The sequence below is a fragment of the Neolamprologus multifasciatus genome, chromosome 9, assembly GCF_963576455.1.
Source record: "Neolamprologus multifasciatus chromosome 9, fNeoMul1.2, whole genome shotgun sequence".
Lineage (NCBI taxonomy): Eukaryota > Metazoa > Chordata > Actinopteri > Cichliformes > Cichlidae > Neolamprologus > Neolamprologus multifasciatus.
In genome coordinates this window covers 18515380-18538311 of record NC_140447.1, presented here as the reverse complement: position 1 = coordinate 18538311, position 22932 = coordinate 18515380, and the positions used below count along the sequence as shown (strand labels likewise).

Here is a 22932-nt window from a genome sequence, read left to right as displayed (position 1 = left end):
CCTTCACCACCCTCTGTAGTGATTTACGGCTGCTGGCAGAGCAGCTTCCGTACCAAACTGTAATGCGGCTGGTCAGCAAGCTTTCAATTGCACAACTGTAGAAATTTGAGGTGATGTTGGCGTTCATGCCAAACTTCCTCAGCCTCCTCAGGAAATAAAGCCGCTGGCGAGCTTTCCTGATAGCAGTGTCTGTGTGAAGGGTCCAAAGTTTGTTCATTCTGTGCTCCAGATGGGTTAAATGCATTAAAAATGTTAATCGCGTTAATCGTGATGACGGATTAATCCGCGTTAATGTTGACAGCCCTAGTTTCAAAACAAAAATGAGTTAATGACAATAAAAGTCCTGCTAGTGACAGCTTAGAGTCAGTTTTATATTTGTGTATTTTTTGACTTGGTTTCTCTAATGTTTCTAATGCAAACAACATTGCATTTTGTTGCTATATAGATATTGTAGTTGGTCCTAACATGAGAAGTCCCAAGTGGGTTTTGCTCTGATTTAGGTCCTGTATTGTGAGTAATAATTAATTTATGTATTTCATTGACACTGACAGTTAAAGAACATTTTAAGAAAAATCTTTAATTGTAAATAATGCCATAAGGACAAAAACATAATTAACATCTTGCAATGATGTGTATGTCTGTGGATGTTTCTCTTTTGAAGACTGGTTTGCTTTGACTGATCTACAAAGGATTTCAGTATTTGGTAAGTTTAATTCAGAATACTTCATTTTCATTAAACTCCCGTTCATTTATTTGTTGAGCTGCCTTGAATATTACTGGTATATGATATGAAGTTTTACTAATTAAAAAAACAATTAATTCATAGTTAACTGTAATTTCTGTGTCTGAAGAGACATGTATATTAGTTGTGTCACACAAACATGTATAGAATCACTTTATTTCTTTCATGCTTCATCATTAGGTTGGATGTCTGTTTATATTCAGAGATAAGAAAGAAATGTGCTGACTGTTTTCCCTCTCTTGAGTGAAAATTAAATGGCTTTAAGACTAATGCATAATTTTGATATTTTACAGATCTAATATTTCCCCAGTGAAAAGCAATTATCGGTCTTTGTGTCACTGTAAAGTCTCTGTAGTAATTGCGAGTATCCAAACTGCATTTACTGTAGCTGTCACATTATCTGTGTGTCTGACAGAGCTGGACAAAAACAGAAGATTTCAAAAGCACCAAATAAAATTCAAAACGGCTTTATTGAAAGCTCTAACTAAAATACAAAGATAAGCAGGTCCAGAAGAGAGAAGCAAATGTTGGGATTTATTTTTAAGAAAATAAAGGCTAATATCTTATTATTAGCATCACATATTTGTGTTTTATACTTGGTGAAGGCATCACTAGTCGTAAATTTCTGGGGTTTGGGGAGCTCTGCTTCTGTCTCTTTATACAGGTCTGGTGATGGGTGAAGTGGCGTCTCTAAATAAGGAGATGCCCAGAAAGTTACAGAAAAAGACACGTGAGTCGACATCAGACCTAAGGCCTAAACTGTTTTGACCAATCGCCTTAGTGTCCAGTTTATCACACATATTTAAAAGTGTTTACTGCCTGGGCGCGGGAGCCTTTTGCATCTGAGGCAGAGAGAGGAAGCCCATGGCGCCACAGAAAACAAATTTGAAATTCTAACCATTTTGATAATCAATTGTGAAAACTTATAATTGGAGCACATTTGTCTTCTCGCTCATAAAAAACCCCTGCACAAACTAAAAACAGACATGAAACGAGGTACGAGGGCCAGCGGGTGTGTCACTCCTACCATACCGCCCTAGACTCTGAGACATGCAGCTCATCCAGCCAAAGGACCTTTTGGTCCATTCTTACATGTTCCTCAGCTTTGCTTTAATGCAGAGCAGAAATGTGTGAAGAGGTTACTTTTCTATGAGACATTTTAGTAATTTTAATATCATAAATTCACTGTTGCACCTTATCTTGCTTGAGTTCGAGCAATGTGTTTTCCTGTGCTGTTATGTTACAGTTCAAACACGTGTGTTACATGCTTACTGTGTTAAATGTAAGTTCAGTTTTGTAACTGTGCAATCCTGAGAAAATGCAGATATTGGTCAAAGAAGTATCTTTTTGTTTATTGCCTTAATGTTTTTAAAGTGTTTAGAAAAAAAAAAGATATGTTTTTTTTTTTAGATATGTTTAGTTAAACGATAAGAATGTAAAAAATCAATGTATCATTGGCAGATGTCAGCCTGTAAACCAAAAAAAATTTCTAAGTGTAATTTGAGATTACCAAGACACATACATATCTTGCAAACATGTTAAAAAGCAGTTTAACAGAGTCTTCCCAGGTTTATCTTGTCTACAGTAGACTACAATCACATTGGACTCAGTGGTGTGTCCATAGGGGGCATGGTGTGCCCCCCCTCCCTAATACACACACACACCAAGTACCTTTAGATGATCGCATGAATAGGACCAGAAGGAGCGTAACTTGATACACTCTTACTTTAACATACATACTTTAACATACATACTTTAACATACATACTTTAACATACATACTTTAACGTACATGTACATAATATAAATATTTGTATGCTTTGCAACTTTCTGCTTCTATACTGCTATATTTTTGAATGCAAATATCATATTTTTTTACTCCATAATATTGATTTTACAGAATAATTATTTTGCACATAAATTGCATTATTATAGATCATGCAACCGATCAGTATAAAAATAATTACAATCAGCAGCAGCTGCAATGAAAACATGAATACGTTTTATATTATTTTGAAACGGTCAGCTCTATATAGATACTTTGAATATACTTGTGCATCATTAAGCTACATTGGAATACAATTTGTGCTTGACTAAAAAGTTTTTTGGGTTTTTTTTAAATATGTTTTCCACTTTGCAAAATAGTTGTTTCATGTTTAAAGGCTTGTGCACTCCCACCTTTTGTGTAATAAATCTGTAAAACACAGGGCTGAAGATGAGCAGATTTTCTGTGGGCCCTCTTGGCTTGTTCTTGTCCTCCTCTGCCCTCTTTTTAAAAAAAAACTTGGAAACCCTCCTTCTCAGACTATCCCACATGCAGCAGCAAGGAAATCTTTCCCTGGTGTGGCGATAAACACAAACTCAGCAGTTACAGATTGTTTAAAAGTAATTACACTAACAGTATTTAAGCTGTTTGAACTAAACATGATCTCTAGGTCAGGGCTTTGTGGGTGTTTGCTGGAGTAATTGGAGGATGGAGATGTTGAGAGAAAGTGATATTGTGACGAGCAGTGAGGAAGACAGATAAACAAACCCTGTCATATTAATTAATTATTGTCACAGGAATTGTGTAATATTATAACATTCCGCCACCTGGGGGCGCTGTGTAATCATTTGAAAAACTCAGCCTACATTTAGTGTATTATTCACATCATTTATTACATCCGCTGAACAGTTGAGTGGGCTATTGTGCTATGTATTCTGTAGCAAAGTATCCCTATTTGTCACATATTGTGACAATTTTAAAAAGTAATGTTGCCACTTGTCTCCACTTCATCTTTGGGATGCATTTTTCATTTTTCCTGACTATTTGTGATGACTTGGACCCACTGAAGTACTAGCATGAAGTATGAAAACTACATCTTTGTACAGGAAGTCATTGCTTATTATACAGCTGTTGCTTGCTTTTTGTTTAAAAAAAAGTATGTCCTCATGTGGAGGCAATAGGTTTATTTTCCAGCATAGATCAATAAAGTCAACAATGTTTAACAAAATATAAAAATTTTGGATAAAATTATTACGTTAAAAACTAATATAAGATCAATTCAGTTCAATTCAATTCAACTAAAGAAAATCCATAAAATTCAATTCAATATAAATAGTGCCAATTGATTAAAAACAGCTGTCTTATGTTGTCAGGTAAAGACCAAACACCGTACAATATAAGAGAGAAACCCCCAACAATCAACTGATCCCCTTTGAGCAAGGGCAACAATGGGAAGGAAAAAGTCCCTTTTAACAATAAGAAGCCTCCGGCAGACACAGGGTGATTGGTTGGGGGTGAAGGGGAAGAGAAAATAAGAAAAAACAATCAGACCGCAAAAAGACAGGAAGACAAAGGTTAATGGCACAGTAATGGTACATGATCACATTGGGAATTACACCAATGACAAGCCAATACAAGGGAAATGTGATTGCTGTTAGGGCTGTCCCTGTAACATTTTAAAACACTCGGATGCTTTTCAAGAAGCTTTTTTAAAACAGCTTTAGTGACATTACTCTGACATCACAACACAGTAGTGATTGTTACTAAAATGGGCTTCTGTATGCCGGTGCAGTTATTTGAGTTATTTCCTTAAAAAATAAGTTAAATGACTGTATTTCCTTACATGCGCTGACTGTTACTGTGTAGCTGTGCAGTTATGTTGACATCCCCTAGAACTGAAACACACAAAAAACTGTTTTATTCTGAATAAATATGTGTAATGACCATCAATCCTCTGTATCCAGTTCCATGTTTTGATGGTTACTGGTATTAGAATAAAATTATTTAGAGTAGTGTTTGCAACTTTTCTGTATTTCCCTTTCAGGTAATTTGAGTTTATTTGAACTTTGTTTGTGTCAGGGTTCCTGGGTCGGTGACCCAGTGTTTTCAGTTTTCCCACATCAATGTTTTCACTTCCTGTTTTTTCCCCATGTCAGCTTGTCTCTCGTGTCATTAGTCAGATTATGTTCAGCCCTGTACTCACCTGTTTCCAATCAGTGTCATCATTCAACCTGTGTATTTAAGTTCCTCGGTTTCACCAGTTCTTTGTCGTGTCATTGATGTTATGTTGTCGTTTCCGCCAGCCAGCCAGCCAGCCACTCAGTCCGTCCGTCCGTCCGTCCGTCCTTCCTTCCTTCCTTCCTTCCTTCCTTCCTTCCTTCCTTCCTTCAGTCAGTCATCCAGCCAGCCAGCCAGCCATTTCCTACCTCTGTTCTGTTTGCTCACGCCATCACAATAAACACCAGTCTTCACCTACCTGTGAGTCCTGCATTTGGGTTCCTTCTTACTCGCCTCCACACCACGCCTGACAGTTTGCTTTATATTTTGATTTATCTACAGCACAGGAACACACATCCACACACTACACACACATTACAGATTAACTGTCCCACTATGAAGTGCCTTGAGGCGACTTTTGTTGTGATTTGGTGCTATATAAATAAAATTGAATTGAATTGAATTATTAACTTTAGGGGGGTTTTTTTAACAATTTTTACTTTCCATGCAAATCATGTGTGGTCTCCATATTTTGTCCTTCCCTTTGAGCCAGAGCCATCACATGTGGATGGTGGATGATACAACTAATGACACTTGCACATAATAAAGGGAAAAGGTTCTCCATGCACAGACCAATGAATTATGCCATGCCAAAAATACACGTTCAAACCCTTCATGTCCCAGGAGTCACTACACGTCTATCCTCTTAAGCCCTGCAGTGAAGTGAGTGTGGCTACATACATCAGACCATCTGCAAATTGTCAGCTCTTGTCCTTCTGTCAGGTTTTCCGAGCCTGATTTAACGACTTGTTTTCATGCTTTTTCCATCAAGATTTTAACCACAGCACAGCACTGACATTGTGTTAACCCAAACAAACACTGACCGAGTTCTCTGAACAGTTAAAAATAGTCTTAAATCAAAAGTAAGTGGAAAGCTTTGTAATGTTAAAAAAAATCACAAATTAACCAATAAAATAATTTTACAAATCACAAAAATTCTTTTTTTTCCAAGAGTTTACTGTGTTGGTCTGTTGTCACTGAGCGAGAGAGTGGGACCACCAGGAATCACTGACAAAGTAAGGGAGGAGGCAAAAATCAGAGGGTGGGTGTGCTTTACATGTAAGTGTTACACATCAACAGAAGAGAAGCATCTGAAAGATAACAACGGGCTCACAAGTTGAAAGACTAAGGTGTAAGGAAGTAAAACAAAGCTGTCATAGACCAACCGTTAAGCACACTGGGGGGTAATTGTTCCCAGGCTTACTTAATTAGCAAGATAAACAACAACAGGATGTGCAGATGTTCTTTCAGTAGAACACCTGCACATGTGAATGAAACAGCATCATATGTGAGAGCTGTTTCTTCAACCCCCACTGCAGTGTCTCAGCAGGAAAGTGTAACTTTCTTACAAAGCACTGAATGCTTGAGGCTCACATTCCTGATGAACTCTCACTGTTGGTGTTATTACAGATGAACTTATTATAAACTGATGGTGAGTAACTGTCATTATGGCTACAAAGAGACACTACTGCTCAGTTTTTCACATCTACTTTTGTCCCTTTGAGAGCCACGTAGCAGCTGTCATTTATTTCCATTAAAGAAAAGAAGGCAGATATTTCTAAGCAGATGTGTTAAATAAAGACATAATCAGAATACTTTATTAGTTCCATTCTAAACTGTTATTGTTAGTTTTTTTTAACAGACACTCATATAAAATATAATCATGAAAGTTACTAAATGGAAAGTTTCTACATTAAAAAAAATAAGTCAGACTAAGACTCTCAAAGTGTGACTTTGAATTAAAATTAAGTATTGCAAACTTTAAAAAATAATAGATAAGATATTACAGGTGAATACAGTCCAGGCATCATGAAGAAGAGTTATGAAGTTTAATGAGTCTTTTGCTGAACATGCTCCTGCATCCTGTGTGAAGGATTTCTCTAGTATTGACTGTAACCTGGACAGCATCCTCCTTTCTGAAACATCCGTCAGAAAGTCAAGCTCCACATCAACGACGTTGCTGACCACATGAATCAGATTATTGAGCAGTGCTGTTATGCACTACCCTCAGTCTGCTGCTGCAGCACACCAATAACATAGAGGATTCGACTGGACACCACAGACTCATAAAACATCCTGAGCACCATCCAGCAGATGTTTTAACTATTCCTTTGAAAAGATAGAAAAGTCACTCTATAAGAGACGTGGTGCTATAATAATAAAAATATATTTTTATTCAGGGTAGAATATCACCTGAAAACATTTATTTTTTTTAACCCTTTCTTAGCTGTTGTCCAAATCTTACGCATGTCTTTCCTTTACCAGAGGACAGGCATCAAAGTCTTTAACTGAGTTTAACTGTTTGTAAAGTTGTATGGAGCTAGTTAGCAAAATGAAAACTGACAATTATTACACTGAAGTTATCAATCAATGACTGATTGTGTATAACATATTATTATGTGGATCTTTCTTCTTCTTTCTTCTTTCTTCTTTTATTCATTCGTTTATACCACAGATTTGTGTGCTTCAACACAGGACGTCCATATGTTTCTATATGCGCAAGCGCAGCTCTGAGACGGAAGCAGGGCGTCCAGGGACAGCAGGCCGAGAAGGAAAAAAAAAAACAGCGTAAAGATGAAAGAAGTGTATAAACTTGTCAAGTGTTTAAAGTAGACATGTCAAGTGTGTTTGAACAGTCAGTTAGTTTATTGTAAGCAATGATATGTGTTTCTCCAGATTACTGTAGAAATGTATTAAACCTTTAAAGTAAAGGGACTACAGAAAATGGGAACAAACCTGCCTATTTCACTGCCCCCTATCGGGAGAGAATGAAAGCCCTTTTACCAGCGGTTGGTGCTATAACTGCTACATCCTGAGATCGGCGCCAAACGCACCATTATTTAAGGAGCACCCCCTCCCAGAAAAGAAGGAGAAGAAGAATTAAACCGGCTGAGTGAATGTATGGTCATTTGGTGATAACAATAAAGTAGCAGTATGTATTTAGGTCGTGTCAGTTCGTGCACTCCAGTAGTGTGCATAATGCTGTCCTTCGTGCTGTCCCGGAGTTTCTGCCAAGGTGTTACGGAGGCGAACCGGAGGTGTTACTCAAACTTTGGGTCGATATGTCGGACTTTTTCAACATCGAGTCCGAAATGCGAAGAAGCATCAGACAATGGTAAAACCGTCGTTGTGTCCTGTCGAAACCCTCTTACAGGAATAAAATAATAATCTTGTAATACTAGGCCAGCATGTCACTTTGAGCCTACAGATATATTTCTTAGTAACTGATATTAATAGTTTGATCGCATGATATTTTGTGTTAAACTGCTGGAATGCTGTTTTAAATCGTCAATTGCCCTGACTGTGTTATGGCTACCTATACTCAGCATCTTCCCAGCTGAATGGACTTTAGGTGGTGTACACAAGCAGTTTCTCTCAATATTTCAAAGAGAGGATAATACTGTAGCTTAGCTGTGGCACTTTGATTTCACCCCCACACCAGGCAGCCACAGTGTTTACCATCAGCAGGGGTTCAGATAACACGTACTCTAATTAAATCAAGAAATTGTGGTTTCACATCATTTTCAACGAATATAAGCACTATAAGCAACAATAAATTAAAACTCTCTCTTCCTGTTTCCTTTCTTTGTTGCTTTTCAGGTTCAGTGGTGACCTACTCAGAGCTGAAGACCATGCTGGCAAGCCATAACATTCAGCTCTTTGATGTGAGAAATCCTGATGAGTACCAGGCTGGACAAATTCCCCAGGCCGTCAACGTCCCACGTAAGCAGGGTTCTGAAACTTGTAGGGACTTGTCTGTTTTCCTGTTTTCCTGCATTTGTAGTTAACATGTGTGTTCTTTCTTGGTATGCATGTCAGTGGACAACCTGGAGGAGTCTCTGCAACTGTCCCCTGAGCTCTTTGAGCAAAGGTTTGAAGTGAAGGCTCCCACGAAAGCTGGCGACAACATTGTGTTTCACTGCAGAAGTGGCATCAGGAGCAGCAGAGCACTGGGCATCGCTCATCAGCTGGGATTTAGCAAGTAAGTCGTAATACATGTGCTTGTTTCTATGCAAAACAAACCTGGAGATTAAGCACACTACCAGTGGAAATTGACTGTGGGAACGCGGTGTGTGTTTCCAGGGTAAATTTATTCACTGAGAGATTTACAAAGTCTGAAAGCATTGGGGCATGGCCAAAAACCTGTGTTGCTAGCTCTGTAGATTATGCTGTGGAGTGTTTTCTCTTTCTCCAGAACCAGTTCTAAGGGTATAGGCTAATGGTACAGGGCAATGGTGGAAAAATGTGGCCATTTACAAGTTAAGTTGGCAAATTGGACAGGGATCAGCAACAATATGGGCAGTTAGGTCACAGACGAGCGTCCTGCAGATCAGGTTATGCCAAGTGAAGATCAAATGCACTGTGAGGAGACTAGACTGGATGGCTGGTTTTATACTGCATGCAGTCTCACTGGCTTTGATAGACGGGTTGAAAGAAATTTATTTACTTAGTTTTGTGAATGTGCAATTCCCATACAGATATTTTTCTACTGACAAATCTACATGAAGTCTCATTTGGCCTATAAGAAAAAAAAATGTATGTGCATATAAAAACAAAAAACCTTAGACATTAATCATCAATCAATCGAGATAATTAGTTATTTTTACAGCACTTCTGCTACATTTAGATGTCTCCCAGGAAGTCAATCCATGAGATATAAATGGTGCATTCCTGCTGCAGCTGGAGAAGTGTCCTCAGGTGATACTTTGACTTTCTGAACTGTGGGTGACCTTTTAATATAAAGCAAACAACCGTGTTAAGAGATTAAGCTCCTCGATCTGTGCTTTTGTTTTTCCCCCCTCAGGGCGAGACATTTTAAAGGAGGCTACTCAGAGTGGGTCGAGCGAGAAGGAAAGTGAATCGGGTGAAATCTGCACTGAAGTTCTTCAAAGTACTGTTCCTTTTATTTAATGCACTGTGACTGGGATATATTTCTTCTTTTGTTCAAGAGTACTGTCAAAAGAAGTTTTTAACAGTTTTGCTGTAACTTTACTAAAAATATTACAAGTGTCCTTTTTATCCTGCTTCAAGATATGACATGAATTGGCAGCTGATGAATGTGAAGGTTCTTTAAATAAAAGCTATAAAAAATTAAACATTTGTGTTAAAATCTTTTTTTTTTCTTTGTCATTATAAATATCTTATTAGTATAGAAAAAACAACCCACCTGTCCATTTTATATTCAAGTTTTTGGTTGTTTTGTTTTTCTTTTTACCACCTTGATGTTTCCATGAAAACGCTAAACAAAAGGGGAAAAAAGGGAAAGCACAGAAGTAAAAATACAGGAGACAAGCTCATTAAAATGTTCATTTAAATAAGTGGTGAGAAAAATTTACTTCCATTGGCCCGAAACGTTATTTTAATGAGCATGTGGCTGTTTCGCCCGCACTTTGAGCTTATAATAATGGATTGCATTTATATAGCGCTTTTCTAGGCACCCAAAGCGCTTTACAATTCCACTATTATTATTATTATAGGTTTTTTGTTGTTGTCAGCAGCAGCTGAAGACTTCACTGGGTGTCACTCCTCTGAGCTAAGGACATTTGCGTAATAAAACACTGAGAAAACATTTCTTGGTCTGATTAACCCTCATTTCCTGTTGCAACATTTGGTAGAGTTGGTGTAATGTAACCCCCACGCACATCCTGGGCCATTTGACCCAGGATGTGCAAATGACATGAAGGGTGGGGCTAGGTTTCACAATCAATCGATACAACAAGGGGAAAACAAATAAATTAAAATAAAATAAAGCTCTTTAGAATACCTAATGAATAAATAAGCAATCCATAGGCTTTTATTATTATGTTTTACGTAATTATTCAACTGTGTTTATTTCCATTTAACATGTCTCCTAATATGTTCTCCTGAGTTTCATTTTTTGGTCCTTTTGCAGTGTGAACATACCCGCACATGCACTGAATTATTTCAATTTGGAATAACAGCAGTTCAGCCTGACTGCCAGCAGATAGCAGCAAAATGCCGGCCAACTCTAAGTGCTTATTTCCATTTACTCTCCAACACTGTTCTTTTTATTATTGTACCGTACCCTATAAGGACTGACCTTCACAGTGGTATTAGTCTGCGCTGATATACATCCCGTGAGTAACAGCTCTGTGAGCGGCTGTCAGGAGCTCGAGCTGGCCAAGGTCTGTGCAGCTCTCATTCAAAAGCGGAAACTGATCCCACTTCACTTTTCAGCTTCCGTCCCTTTCTGATCAGAGCTATTTGCATAGTATCCATACAGCCGGCGTGTCATGGGTGAAAGAGTTGATGTGTATGTGTGGATGTATGGAGGGAATTGAGTGCACACCCTAAATGATGAATTTGGAGGAGATGAACATAAAGAGAGCAAAGGGTGTCTGGATTTAATGGACATTAATGGTTTCGAGTGACTGCACTGCAACATCATCCACAGACAAAATGTATCCTGTGTTGTGGATGTGGGACATCATAAAATTTCATCAGGTTCCAAACACATGCCACCTACAGCACATATTAGAAGTATCCAGAGCTTTATACGGCAGAAGATATATATATGCCAGAAAGCTTCTGCAGACAAGAAGGATGGGTCAGATTTCCAGTGGGAACCAAGGACATTTAGGCACTTTTACATGAGTTAAAACACAAACTGACAGGTGGTTCAGGGTGAAAAATGATCAGTGGGCGATTGTTTGTCAGCGGCTGCAGTTACACAGGACAGGCCATTAACTTCCTGCTGCTCGCTGCTTTTTAAAATGCACTCTACCAAGGCTTTGTAATAAAGTCGACTACATGGCTCTGTTTTGATTTTTTTTTTTTTTTAAATTCTGGAAATGTAAACCACGTGGCCTTTATTTGTCTCCAAAACGGCTGTTGTGCTAAACCTCCCTCACAGGACTTTAACTGAATTTTCTCCAGTTTATTTTTTTTCTTCCTTCTTTGCGAGCTGGAATGTGTACATGAATGGGAAAAATGGCACCCTCCTTCGTGTTGTTTCTTCCAGATCTCATTTATTTGGTGCGCGCTGTAGGGGCTCGTGCAGTACTGATTCCTCTTATCTTGAAATGCCATGTAGACAGAGAGGGGGGCGCATTGGATGAGAGCAGAGAGATATAAGGCAAAAAGCTCCTGGTATTCTTTATCTGCATAGAGTTTCTTTTTTCTTTTTGGTATTTCTTATGTCGCAGGGTTGTAAAGGGGCCCATAAAGATAATCGCGCGATGGTTTACACGTGTTTTTAAGCACCCAGGTAATGCCCCACAGGTCTTTCATTTAGTTGTTTTATGAGGCCAGCATCTGGCTATTTTTATTCCAATATCACTTCCAGCAAAGCACGACCCAGACTGCGAGACTGTGTCAGGGTCATACTGATGAGGGAGGGGATTTTAACTCACAACGCAGATATACAAAAACATCTATCATAGCACTGACACGCAATCATTTTATCCTCAGATTAATAATTAGCCACGGCGTCACTAAGCACACCTGATGTAGCCACAACAACTCCGGTGTGGCCGCAGAAAGCTCACCGTAGAAAGCCTCATAGCCACCGAGAGCCGGTGGGGGGGAAATGAAGTGAGCGAGCGAGATTGGAGTTTCATCTGCGAGCTCTCAACATCCACATTCGCCCGTGCGCAATGGCACCGAGCGCTCCCCGGCTCCTCCCGCTCGCCTCCCAGTGCTGGACGCAACGACCGGGCAACTTTTAACTCAGCACGGATGATGCTTTTCCTCGATGGCATCTGATGAATTCTTCACTGCGAAACACTAACAGGTATGTAAGCGCGTGTGCGTACTTTTTGTTTAGGGTTTTTAAAAGAAAAAGCAGTAATGTATTATTAATTGAAATGTTTTATGTGTTGTCTCTCCAGCTGAATCCTCACCCGCTGCTCGTTTAACAGTTTGATTGCGCATTTACTTCGATAACTGATCATGTGGCACAATCATTTTTGTCCCTAATTGGGCCATTCATGTGTGTGACTGGACTACAACTGACCTCAACCTTTGCAGAAAGCTGATTTCGACGCACGATAGGGCGCTGCAATTATGGGCTTTAATTGAATTCTGCGATAAATGTTTGACGATCGAGTAATAAGATGAACTTGGCAGGTATTTGTAATAAATTCATTTATTACACACAGCTAGACTAGGGGGGATCCTTGACAGGGTGTCAGCCAAGTCTGCTGTGGCAGCAACCCTCCCCTTAGTCTATGCGCAGTTTATTATTGGGTTAACAACTGTCTTTACGAAAAAACATAAAGTTAAACACCGTCACTATCGCTGCCACTGTGCAGGCTTCACTGTGACTTTAGAGCATGTCCGCTGAGTCAGATGCTATGCCACCATGCATGTGCATTGAAGGGTCTGTTAGATGCCTACTTCACAGGCACTTATGAGAGGTCAGACCCCTGGACAGGGGCAGTGAGAGGCCGGAATAAGCGGTTAACATTAAAGCGAGGTCGTAAAAAAAGTGTGCACAGGACAATCAGGTCCAATTAGCACTTGTTACAAGTATAAACAAACCTTTCAGCAGAGCAATATGCGACCTTGTGCTCCTGTGTGTGTGTGTGTGTGTGTGTGTGTGTGTGTGTGTACAGATGTGGTTTTCCTCAAATATTTTTTGATTGGCATCCCTGCAACCTGCCACACCTCATTCTGTGATAAATCCACTGCTGCACTCCCCTGAGGAGACTTCAAGGTGATCGGTATTGGTGCCTGGCTTTTCCCTGCTTCTTCAGGTTCTCCTGTGGACAATAATATGATACAGGAGCTATTGAAGAGCTTGGTAGCCTTATAGACTGAGAAAATCTTTAAAAGCCTCCTGGGTCTGAGCCAGTTCTAAAAAGGATCTGATTTTCTCTGTGTCTTTCTCCCTGTTTCTGTCATTGAAAGAATGGGGGAAGCTGGATTAGATGGATCAGTATGTTTACCATCTAGACACAGGTGTGAGTATTACCACAGTGGGCTGATATCTGGACTTGGGCCAGATAGGGAGGTTTGATGATAAATGAGAGGAAGGGCTGAGTGCAAGGAGCACCGAGCCAAGCAGACCTCTCAGGGTGGCAGCACAGACTTATTACCCCTCCCTGATGAGCTAACCTTCCAGACACTGCTTAAGGCTTCTCTTCCAGGCCCTAATTAAAGCTACCATCTCTGTTTTATAGCTCCTGTTTTTATCAGTTGTTTTAGATGCCATTTACAGGAACGATCGCAGTGCTTTTGAAAGGCTGACTGGAACAATCATAAATGCATTGGACAGTCGAAGCATACATTGTCTGCTGAGTCTTTATGGAGATGATTGTCTCTATAGGAGCCATGGAGCCGTATCGTGAAGAGGTGTCAATACGCTCCCCCATTTTTTATTCAGCAGGAGAAATGAAACTCGTGCCAGCAAAAAGCAGCGATGCTCTGCAAAGAGAGTGTTACTGCTGGGATTTATCTCCTTACGTTTCATTTATCAGTGCATCTGACTTGTGTTGGGAGTCAGCATCTGTTTTCCAGCAGACCTTTCTATGGGTAAATTCACCTAATGACTAAAGTGTGGGAATCCAAAAGGAAACAGAAGGTTGTGTGTTTATTCCAATACTCTTTTCTTTGGGCAGGTCTGCCAAACATCTCACCTCCCATGTCACTGGGACGTCTCAATGGCGATGTTTAGCAGCTCGGAGCGGCTCTGGAATGAGTCAGAGCGCCTCAGATGGGATGAGAGGAATGAGACCTTGGAGGCACCATGGCAGGACGAGGGGGAGCGCAATTACTATGCCATGCTGTACTCTCTGCTTATCCTAGCCATCGTGTTTGGGAACGTGTTGGTGTGTCTGGCCGTGCTGAGGGAACGTTCCCTCCAGACAACCACCAACTACCTGGTGGTGAGCCTGGCTGTGTCTGACCTGCTCGTGGCCTCTCTGGTCATGCCCTGGGCTGTCTACCTGGAGGTGAGTGTCTGCGTTTACATCCTTCAGTATCTCACGCATGTTCTTTTCAATAGCGTTTTAAAAATGTATTGTAATTACATCCATATAGAAGGATTTTCTTTACATATTTTGGGAGGTTGAATGGTCATATTTTGCACTCTTTGGCAGAGGTTTCATTCCTGCTGCTAATGTTTAGAGTAGCAGAAGCTGAATCAAACTTTTATCCATGCTGAGGTGGGATCTGACAGAAATGGAACTCATTTGCATTGGTCTGTTTTTCCCTTTGAATTTTCTTGTGAAGCATTACACCGCTTCCAGCTCTCCACTTATTCTTCTCCACCATGCCCGCACATCAACTCTTTAACCTGAATTCCAGAGAACATCACAGAGTTGCAGGGGGCAAAATGAGACGAGAAGATTTCAGGTCATTTTGTGCCCAGTGTTCTCACTCAGTTGCCCCATAACTGTTTGGGTTGATGATCTTACCCCGCTGGACAAATTCTGATGCAACGTGTTGCAACTTGCCAGCCTGCAGGGCCTTCCACAGAAATACACTGTTTGGTCTTTGTGATACTCGTCAACATGAGGCTGGGATTGGTTTGAAACAGAAGTTGATATTTGCTTTCAGTGCCAGTTTGAGCTGAAATCTCATGGATGCACATGCAGATACCCACAGCAGGACTTCCAAAGAGCAATTTAATTTTCTTCTTATCAGGAGAGCTTTAGAAGAATCTGACCTTAAAGGAAATTACAGCCAAATAGAAACCAGCTAAAGTGTTAAGGTCAAACGTTTTGCCCCTTCTAATTACACCTTGGTAGTTCATTTTTATTTATCCATGGACATTTTCTAACTATTTCAACCATTCATTTTAAGCAAGTGTTTCATCCACTCAGCTATCACTGTTTCATCATTTCTTTTCACTTGCTAACAAACTAGTTCCCATTCCTATTGGGATTACATCATTTTTAATCCTAATTGCATGTTTGCCTGCTTATGGATGTTTGTTTTTATTAATTGTTGATAATTAGTACCCTGCAATATTCCCACTAACAGCTGCAGAAGTGCCGCCTAACAGGAAATAAATCATGGAGAGCCCTGAAGCAGGGGGGAAGCAAGACATGATTAGAAATATGGAGGATGTAGACGGGATAAAATACCGTTATTTAGGAGTGAATGAGTTGACATTATGAAGAGAACAGAGGAAAGTTGTGTGGAAGACAAAATAAAAAAGTTAAACTCAAAGAGGGATGAGGGTCATTTGAGCTTATTACATGGTGACAGCTGTGTGGGTGATCCAAAGACAGTAATGATGATGAAAGTATTTTAGATAGTGATTCAGTATTTATGTAGATTATACATAATTGCTTAAGGATATATTGAATATTAAATAAGAGCGTCATCTGCTCTGTAATTGGCTGAGCCACAGATGATAAAGAGGCTTCTGCAAACTTGTGAATTTCATTCTTATCCAACCTTCGCAGCAAAAAACCTTTTATAGTTTCTGTTCACTTTTATTTACTCCTTGCAGATTACTCACTAGTGTAACATAGTTTTTCTGGTAATTATCGCTTTCCTTCGTGTTACTTGCTGTTCAGCAGCTCCATTAAGTATGGAGGTGCACATGACCATCAGACAACCACACTTCACTAAGGTCACTGAACGCTGCAAATTTACTTCAGGCAGGCTCGTAAGTGTGTATAGAACAACCATCTTGAAGCTCGCAGAGACAGAGAGTGTTCCTGCAGGACAGGCGTTTGCCAACATGAGTCCTGAAGTCCGGTTGTGTTTAATAAGCAGCCAACCTTTCGTGCCCGAATTTTGCTCAGTGTCAGCAGAAAGTGCTTTTTCTCCTGCAGTGCAGACGATTCAACAGCAGACCAACTCAAAAAAAACGTAATTACACACCCAGTGAGCAGAAGTTGACAGATTAAAGATGATTACATCCTCCGAAAGGTCAATTTAGGGTGCCATAAACCTCGACAGGGTTCAGTCATGGGTTTAACTTCCTAGCGAGCAGCTATGCTGTAAAAGCATGTGCTACTTTTTTTTTAAATTTGGAGTTGGATCTCCTCATTTCAGATTCAAAGGGGAGTTTATTAAACACTGTAAAAACTTGTTATTAAAAGATAATATGACACAAAAGTCCAATATTCATTATTTTAGAGTAAATTTAAAAGAATATTGTTTTAAAAAAAAAAGGCTGGGGAGAAATTTATTAGTTCAGCATCAGAGGTAAAGACTTTCAGCTCCCAAGACTAAGCACCATCACCCTGGGAGCTGTAATCTGAAGGTCTGCAGATTAACCTGATGTAGAGGGATGCTGATGAGCTTTTGCAGGTGTGTTCTTACGAGAAAAGTCAGTGAGCGTCGCTCTTCCTGTCCTCAGCTGGAGCCAATCATGTGCCCTTGAGCAAGTCATATTATCCTTGAATGGAGCAGCTGATCTATGACTTGTACTTGAGCAAAGTGGTTGCAATGGCAGTAATGAATGAGCGCTCACGTCTAGCACTTCATCCTAAACAATGTCGCTCAGCCTCCAAAACTATGCAACATGACTGTATAGAAACGGCTCCATTTGTAAAGTGGAGGCTATATTCTCTTTTTAGGGTAGTCAGGTGTTAAATGAGCTGGTTCATATATAGCACTTTTATACTCGAGCACTCGGAGCGCTTTGTACGACTTGCCTCATTCACACAAGCACTTTTTATACACCTTTATATCTAACATTGACACTCCAATGAATGCATCGGAGCAACTTTGGCATGCAGATTAGCAGTCAGGAATTGAACTACCAACGTCTGATCTAGTCTTATAATTAACCTGTGCATTCTCAGTAAAAACCATACAGTACTTTACAAGTCATATCTGTTAGGGCACCTGGGTTGTTGACCCAGTGTTTTGAGTTTTTTATTATTATTGAACTTTGATTTTGTCATTATTTATATTTCTAGTATTTTGGTTTCTATGTTAGCGTTCTTAGTCTCCTGGTTTCTGTCTCTGCTTCATGGTTCCTCTGTCTCCCCTGTCACCTGTATCCCCTTGTTGCGTCTCTGTGTTATGTTTCCTGTTTTACTTTGAAAGTCCGTGTCTCATGTCAGTGTTTCTAGTTTTGTTTTCCTTGTCTCTTGAGGTCTGATTTGTCCCAGCTATGTTTCCCTCCCATCTATTCCCTAATTGCGCCCTCTGTGTATTTAAGTCCTGTGTTTTCCTTGGTCTCTGTCGTGATCTCCATCATCTCTTACTGTGTGTTCTGTCTGTCAGCCTGCATACCTTGTTTAGTTTATTTTTATTTTCAGTTCAGTTATTTTTTGCCATCCTGCAGTAAAGCTGTGTTTGAATTCACCTTTTTGCCTCCATGAGTCTGCACTTTGGGTCCACCATTACTGCCTACCGCACACAGACATGACAACATCATCCCTGGATCGATGACTTGTAATCGATGACACCTGTTCAGCTGCTCATTAGTACAAATATGTAATCAGCCAATTACATATATTACTTTCAAAGCATTTAGGTACGTAGACATGGTCAAGACGACCTGCTGAAGTTTGAGCATCAGAATGGGGAAGAAAAGTAATTTAAGTAACTTTGAATGTGGCATAGTTGTTGGTTCGTGTCTCAGAAACTGCTCATCTGCTGGGATCTTCACACACGACCATCTCTGAGGTTTACCAACCTTGAAGCAGATGAACTACAGCAGCAGAAGACCACACCAGGTGAAAGTGAGGCTACAATTCACATGGGATCAAGAGGCGAGATAATAGTTGACTGGAAAAACATAACATTGGCTGGCCTGATGAATCTCAGTTTCTGCTGCAACATCTCAAATGGGAGGATCAGAATCTGTCTTAAACAACATGAAGACATGGATCCATCCTATCTTGTATCAACCGTTCAGGGTGCTGCTATTTTAATGGTGTAGAGGATATTTTCTCGGCATACTTTGGACCACTCTGTGCCAATTCAGCATAACTTCATTACCACAGCCTACCTGAGTATTGTTGCTGAACATGTTCATGCCATTATGACCACAGTATACCCATCTTCTGATGGCAGCATTAAGCAGCATAACGTATTATTACACAAAACTCAGATCATCCCCAACTGGTTTCTCGAACATGACCATGACTTCACTGCATTCAACTGGCCTCCACAGTCACCAGGTCTCAATCCAATAAAAGAGCTTTAGTGTGTGGTGGAACAGGAGATTCATATCAAGCTCACGGTCAATAGTTCAAAACATGGTTTCTACTTCTCCCTCTGTGGTGGCCTTATTTGCCTGATTTTTGTTTTGGTCTCACACACTTATTAAAATAATTTAGAGTCCTCTTCAATTAGGTTGCAGTGCTGTTTACATGCATGAACATAGTGTGTGTAGAGCCCTTATTTATTGGAAATGTATTTAATTGGGGGCACAAAGACTGAAAGCATGATCTAGGTTATTTATTTCTTTAAACAGCTAGTTCTTGGTTAGTGTTTGGGCTTAAAATCAAGATGATAAAGGTGTCACAGCAATTTGCTTGAATAGATGCAGGCATTCAGTTTGATTCTCAGTATGATGAGGCCCAATTCCATGCAATTTACTGAAAGCATAAAGATTATCACTGTTAATGAAGGTACATCAAACACTACATTGCAATGTTGTATTTCAAGCAACAACTGTGGAAAAAGACTTCCAGGAAACGGTGTCTCATGTGAGCACACTAAATACTTACAAATTGAAGAGAAACAGTATGTAGTTTCAAACTGGTACACAACGCAAAGCTGTTCTTCAATTTTCACACTCTTAGTTTGTGGAAGGATTTGTGTTGAAACTTTGTTATCTTAGTAGCAATCATAACCACAATGGCATCGTTGTGCCGTCGTCATTAGATAATTATCTGAGACCTGACAAAATTCCCCCCGAGCCTCCTGAGAGAAGACTTTATTCAACAGAAAGCAACTGATGTTAGTGTGTGAAGTTTGACAGAATGCCTTCTTTGAGATGAAATTTGGATTTCCACGTGTCGACAAAGGTTATGACGATGTTAGGTTAAGCAGGTTAGACATGTGAAATTTTTCTGAATTCAAACATGTGACACCTCTGGTGTAGAAAAAAATAGCAAAAAGAAGCTAATTTGACCTATTTATATACTTGTATGTGTATGTGCATGTGTGCCTGCTGCCTCTCTGTGTAGGTAGGCATATATTCACTTGCTGGATTTGAGAGATTCAGTAGTGAGGCAATGCTGCTTGGATCCCATTTATTTCTGTCAGACAGTTATTACCAGGTATTATGGTGCCTAAGTGAAAGCCTGTCGACTTGAGTAAGACTCTGCTGGGGAGGAAGAGGTGGGGGTACTGGTGTGTTAACTGGAGGCTTATGCCCTTTGTGAAAAAAAAGTTTGACAAATACCTTCAGTGTAATTAAACCTTGCATTTAGATGGGCACCCTCCTTCGGCTTATTTCCATGCCACTCATCACGGCACTGGAATAACAGGACTTTTTGCACTTGAGTACTTTGGATTACCTTGCTACAAATCTGAAACACTATATCATAACATAAACACACATTAATAAACCAAAGTGATATCCCGGTAGTCACAAACGCCCAACTTCAGTGTGTCAGGGTTAATATGTGACTCATGCTGGCAGCTCAGACTTGATTTTCTTTATGTAATTTGGGCCAAAGTGCCTCTTGTGTGCCCTTTTTTTCCCCTCTTCACGAAACCTTTTTGTCACCTGCGCTGCACTTCACACTTGACTGTGAAGAAGGGGAAGAAAAGGAGGGGGAAACGTGAGTGTCGTTAATCTGCCTGTCTGTCCTTTGCAGGTGGTCGGCGGAGCCTGGCTTTTCAGCCGGCTCTACTGTAACATCTTTGTCACGCTGGATGTGATGATGTGCACCGCCAGTATTCTCAACCTGTGCGCTATCAGCATTGACAGGTGAGTGCGAGTGTGTGTGTGTCTTTATCTTTTTGCTGCAGTTACTATGTATGACTACAGATGTTGCCATGACATCTCCAGTGTATTATTGTATTATTTCAATACATTCATTTGCCGCAATAACAAACAAGGTTCTCCTGCAGTATTTGTTGTGGGGTTTTAACACATTGCTATTACTCTTGATTTGTTACTCATTATATTACTTTATATTGCATCATTGCCTAAGATACAGCTACAGCTAACTTAGAATCGCCAATAAATTAACATGGATGTCTTTGGACCATGGAAGAAAGCTGCTAGAGAAAACTCACATGGGCACGGGATGAACATGCCAACTCCACAGAAAAAGACCCAACAAACGAGCAGATCTGAACCACTCTGCCAGATAATGAGGAAACGTGAAACCAGAGTGGTGGCCACATATCAACAAGAATCTCTGTCCAAGCAAGAGCCGTCAAAGACCACATTTCCTCCAGAGCTGAGAACTCCCTCCACAAAGCGAGTCCCTGGACGAAGGATCTCTGGCTCCAGCTTAGATTTCCTCAAGAACATCAAAACGATATCTGCCAATTTTTGTTATATCAATATGATAAGCATTTGTGAGGATATAATGGGAAAAGGCCAAACCTCACAGTGGTGAAGACTGCTTCCAAAGAGTCCTCCTTTGGATCGACTCCAAAAGTGAATCACTCCTAAGTTGGGCCAGGGCCCAAAACGTCAATGCAAATCTGTTCAGAATTTTTTTTTTGAGTAGATTGGACAAAAAATAAACATAAAAAATCCAGTCCCACAATCCCCTTGGCGGAGGTTATGAAAAGTAAAATATAACATTCTTACACTTAATTTTAGTAGTGATATTTTTATAATGCCAGCGAGAAAATGCTCACAGTGTGGTGGGAGTTTCTTTTAGTCAAAAACCTACAGAGAAATCTGCAGCTTTGATCACTTAGAGAGCTTATTGTGAGAGTTTGTCATTTGTTCACTATTCCAAAGACACTTGCTACTGGTTCTTGGTTTATTAACAATGAAATAATCAGATATAAATAACCAAACTTCCATAATGAAGCGCCAAGTGTAAACAATAATAATAATGCAAATGCAAATAATGCGAATGCTTGAGGTAGATAGTAATGAATTCTATTGAACTGCAGGTGCAGTTGGAACTGCAAACAAACACTAGTTAGACTTCAGAAATAACTCAAGTTCAAAAGCAAAAGAACAATGAAGACAGCACACAAAATAGAAAACAAGAATCTAAAAAAAACCTCAAACTCATAACCCTGAGTCCAAAATCCAGAACAATAGCAAAAAAAAATCATGCTCTGTTAATGCTGTGTTCGTGAAATGTGTCTCCTGTCAGAAGTGGCCAAGAAATCATTATAAATGAATTAATAAACAACAAAACCAACAATGAGAATCCGGGTTTAATGAGGCAACATGGCACAACAGAAATGCCATGGAGCTCTGAGGCCAAAAAAGGGCAGTGGCCCCAATTCCAGAGCTTCTAAACATGTTAATCTGGCAGAGATTGTATCCTGTAAAACTTTCCTGACATCATTTTTTTGTAGGAATCCAGCTGAATGTTGCCGAATCAACTGGTTAAATACTTTATGGGGCTGTCTTCACAATTAAATGAGCAAATCAGATATCCTGAAACCCTTCTTTTATTTGTTGGACTGCTTGATTCTTTTGGATGTTTCATAATTTGCACCTGAGCAATGAAGTCGTCCTGAACGCTGCTCTTCTTTCTGTTTAATACAGAAGTCAAAAGCACCTCTGCAGCATCAGATGTTTGTGTGCTTCTAAATTAATGCAAAGCCCCTGGGACATTGCGTGTCACTGAGATCAGTATTACCTTCGCAGCAGCACCGCACATTGATCTCTTTGAAAACAGAGGATTTGTCCGCTTTCAACGGCTCTTCAGAAGCAGCGTAAATACGCGATAACCCAAGTTCTACCGTGAAACTTCAAGAAGAATTGTCCCGGTGAAAGTACTTACAGTTTAAGTCATGCTTTGAGTGGTGATTTTAAGAGCTGATGAAGCTAAAGGTGTAACGTAAAGCAGCGCTTGATCAATAAAGGTTGCATATAATTTTTTTTATCATTCAACTTTTTTCCTTTCTTTTCCTTAATTTTTTTAAAATCTTTGCATTTATTCTAACCCAGCAGTGCCGTAGCAGGAGGTTAAAGGCAAAGGGAAGTAGCGTGGGAAGAATATTTTTAGTGGACGTCCGCGTTTGGCTCCGGGTTTCACTCTGTATTTTGCCCAGAGAAGAACAGGAGTAATTAGCCTGATGAGGATAAACAATCATGGCAGTTGTCTGGCTC

The 22932-nt window shown here is 39.9% G+C and overlaps 2 protein-coding genes across 3 annotated transcripts in view; both read left to right on the top strand.

Annotated features, from left to right (window-relative positions):
* Positions 1-7487: 7487 nt before the first annotated feature.
* On the top strand, positions 7488-9885 carry LOC146511414 (thiosulfate:glutathione sulfurtransferase). Its single transcript, XM_085172296.1, has 4 exons — positions 7488-7899; positions 8385-8507; positions 8604-8766; positions 9589-9885. Exons 1-4 carry the CDS (start codon positions 7719-7721, stop codon positions 9641-9643), a joined length of 522 nt encoding a protein of 173 aa, XP_085028422.1. The 5' UTR covers positions 7488-7718; the 3' UTR covers positions 9644-9885.
* Positions 9886-11751: 1866 nt separating this feature from the next.
* drd3 (dopamine receptor D3) overlaps positions 11752-22932 on the top strand; it is a 42344-nt gene continuing 31163 nt past the window's right edge. Inside the window, exons 1-3 of one of the 2 annotated variants that reach the window (XM_085173030.1) lie at positions 11752-12537; positions 14366-14698; positions 20492-20604. In XM_085173030.1, coding sequence (XP_085029156.1) covers positions 14408-14698; positions 20492-20604 — 404 coding nt within the window. In that variant the 5' untranslated portion in view covers positions 11752-12537; positions 14366-14407. The remainder of the gene's footprint in view (positions 12538-14365; positions 14699-20491; positions 20605-22932) is intronic. The other variant, XM_085173031.1, reaches the window with a different exon arrangement.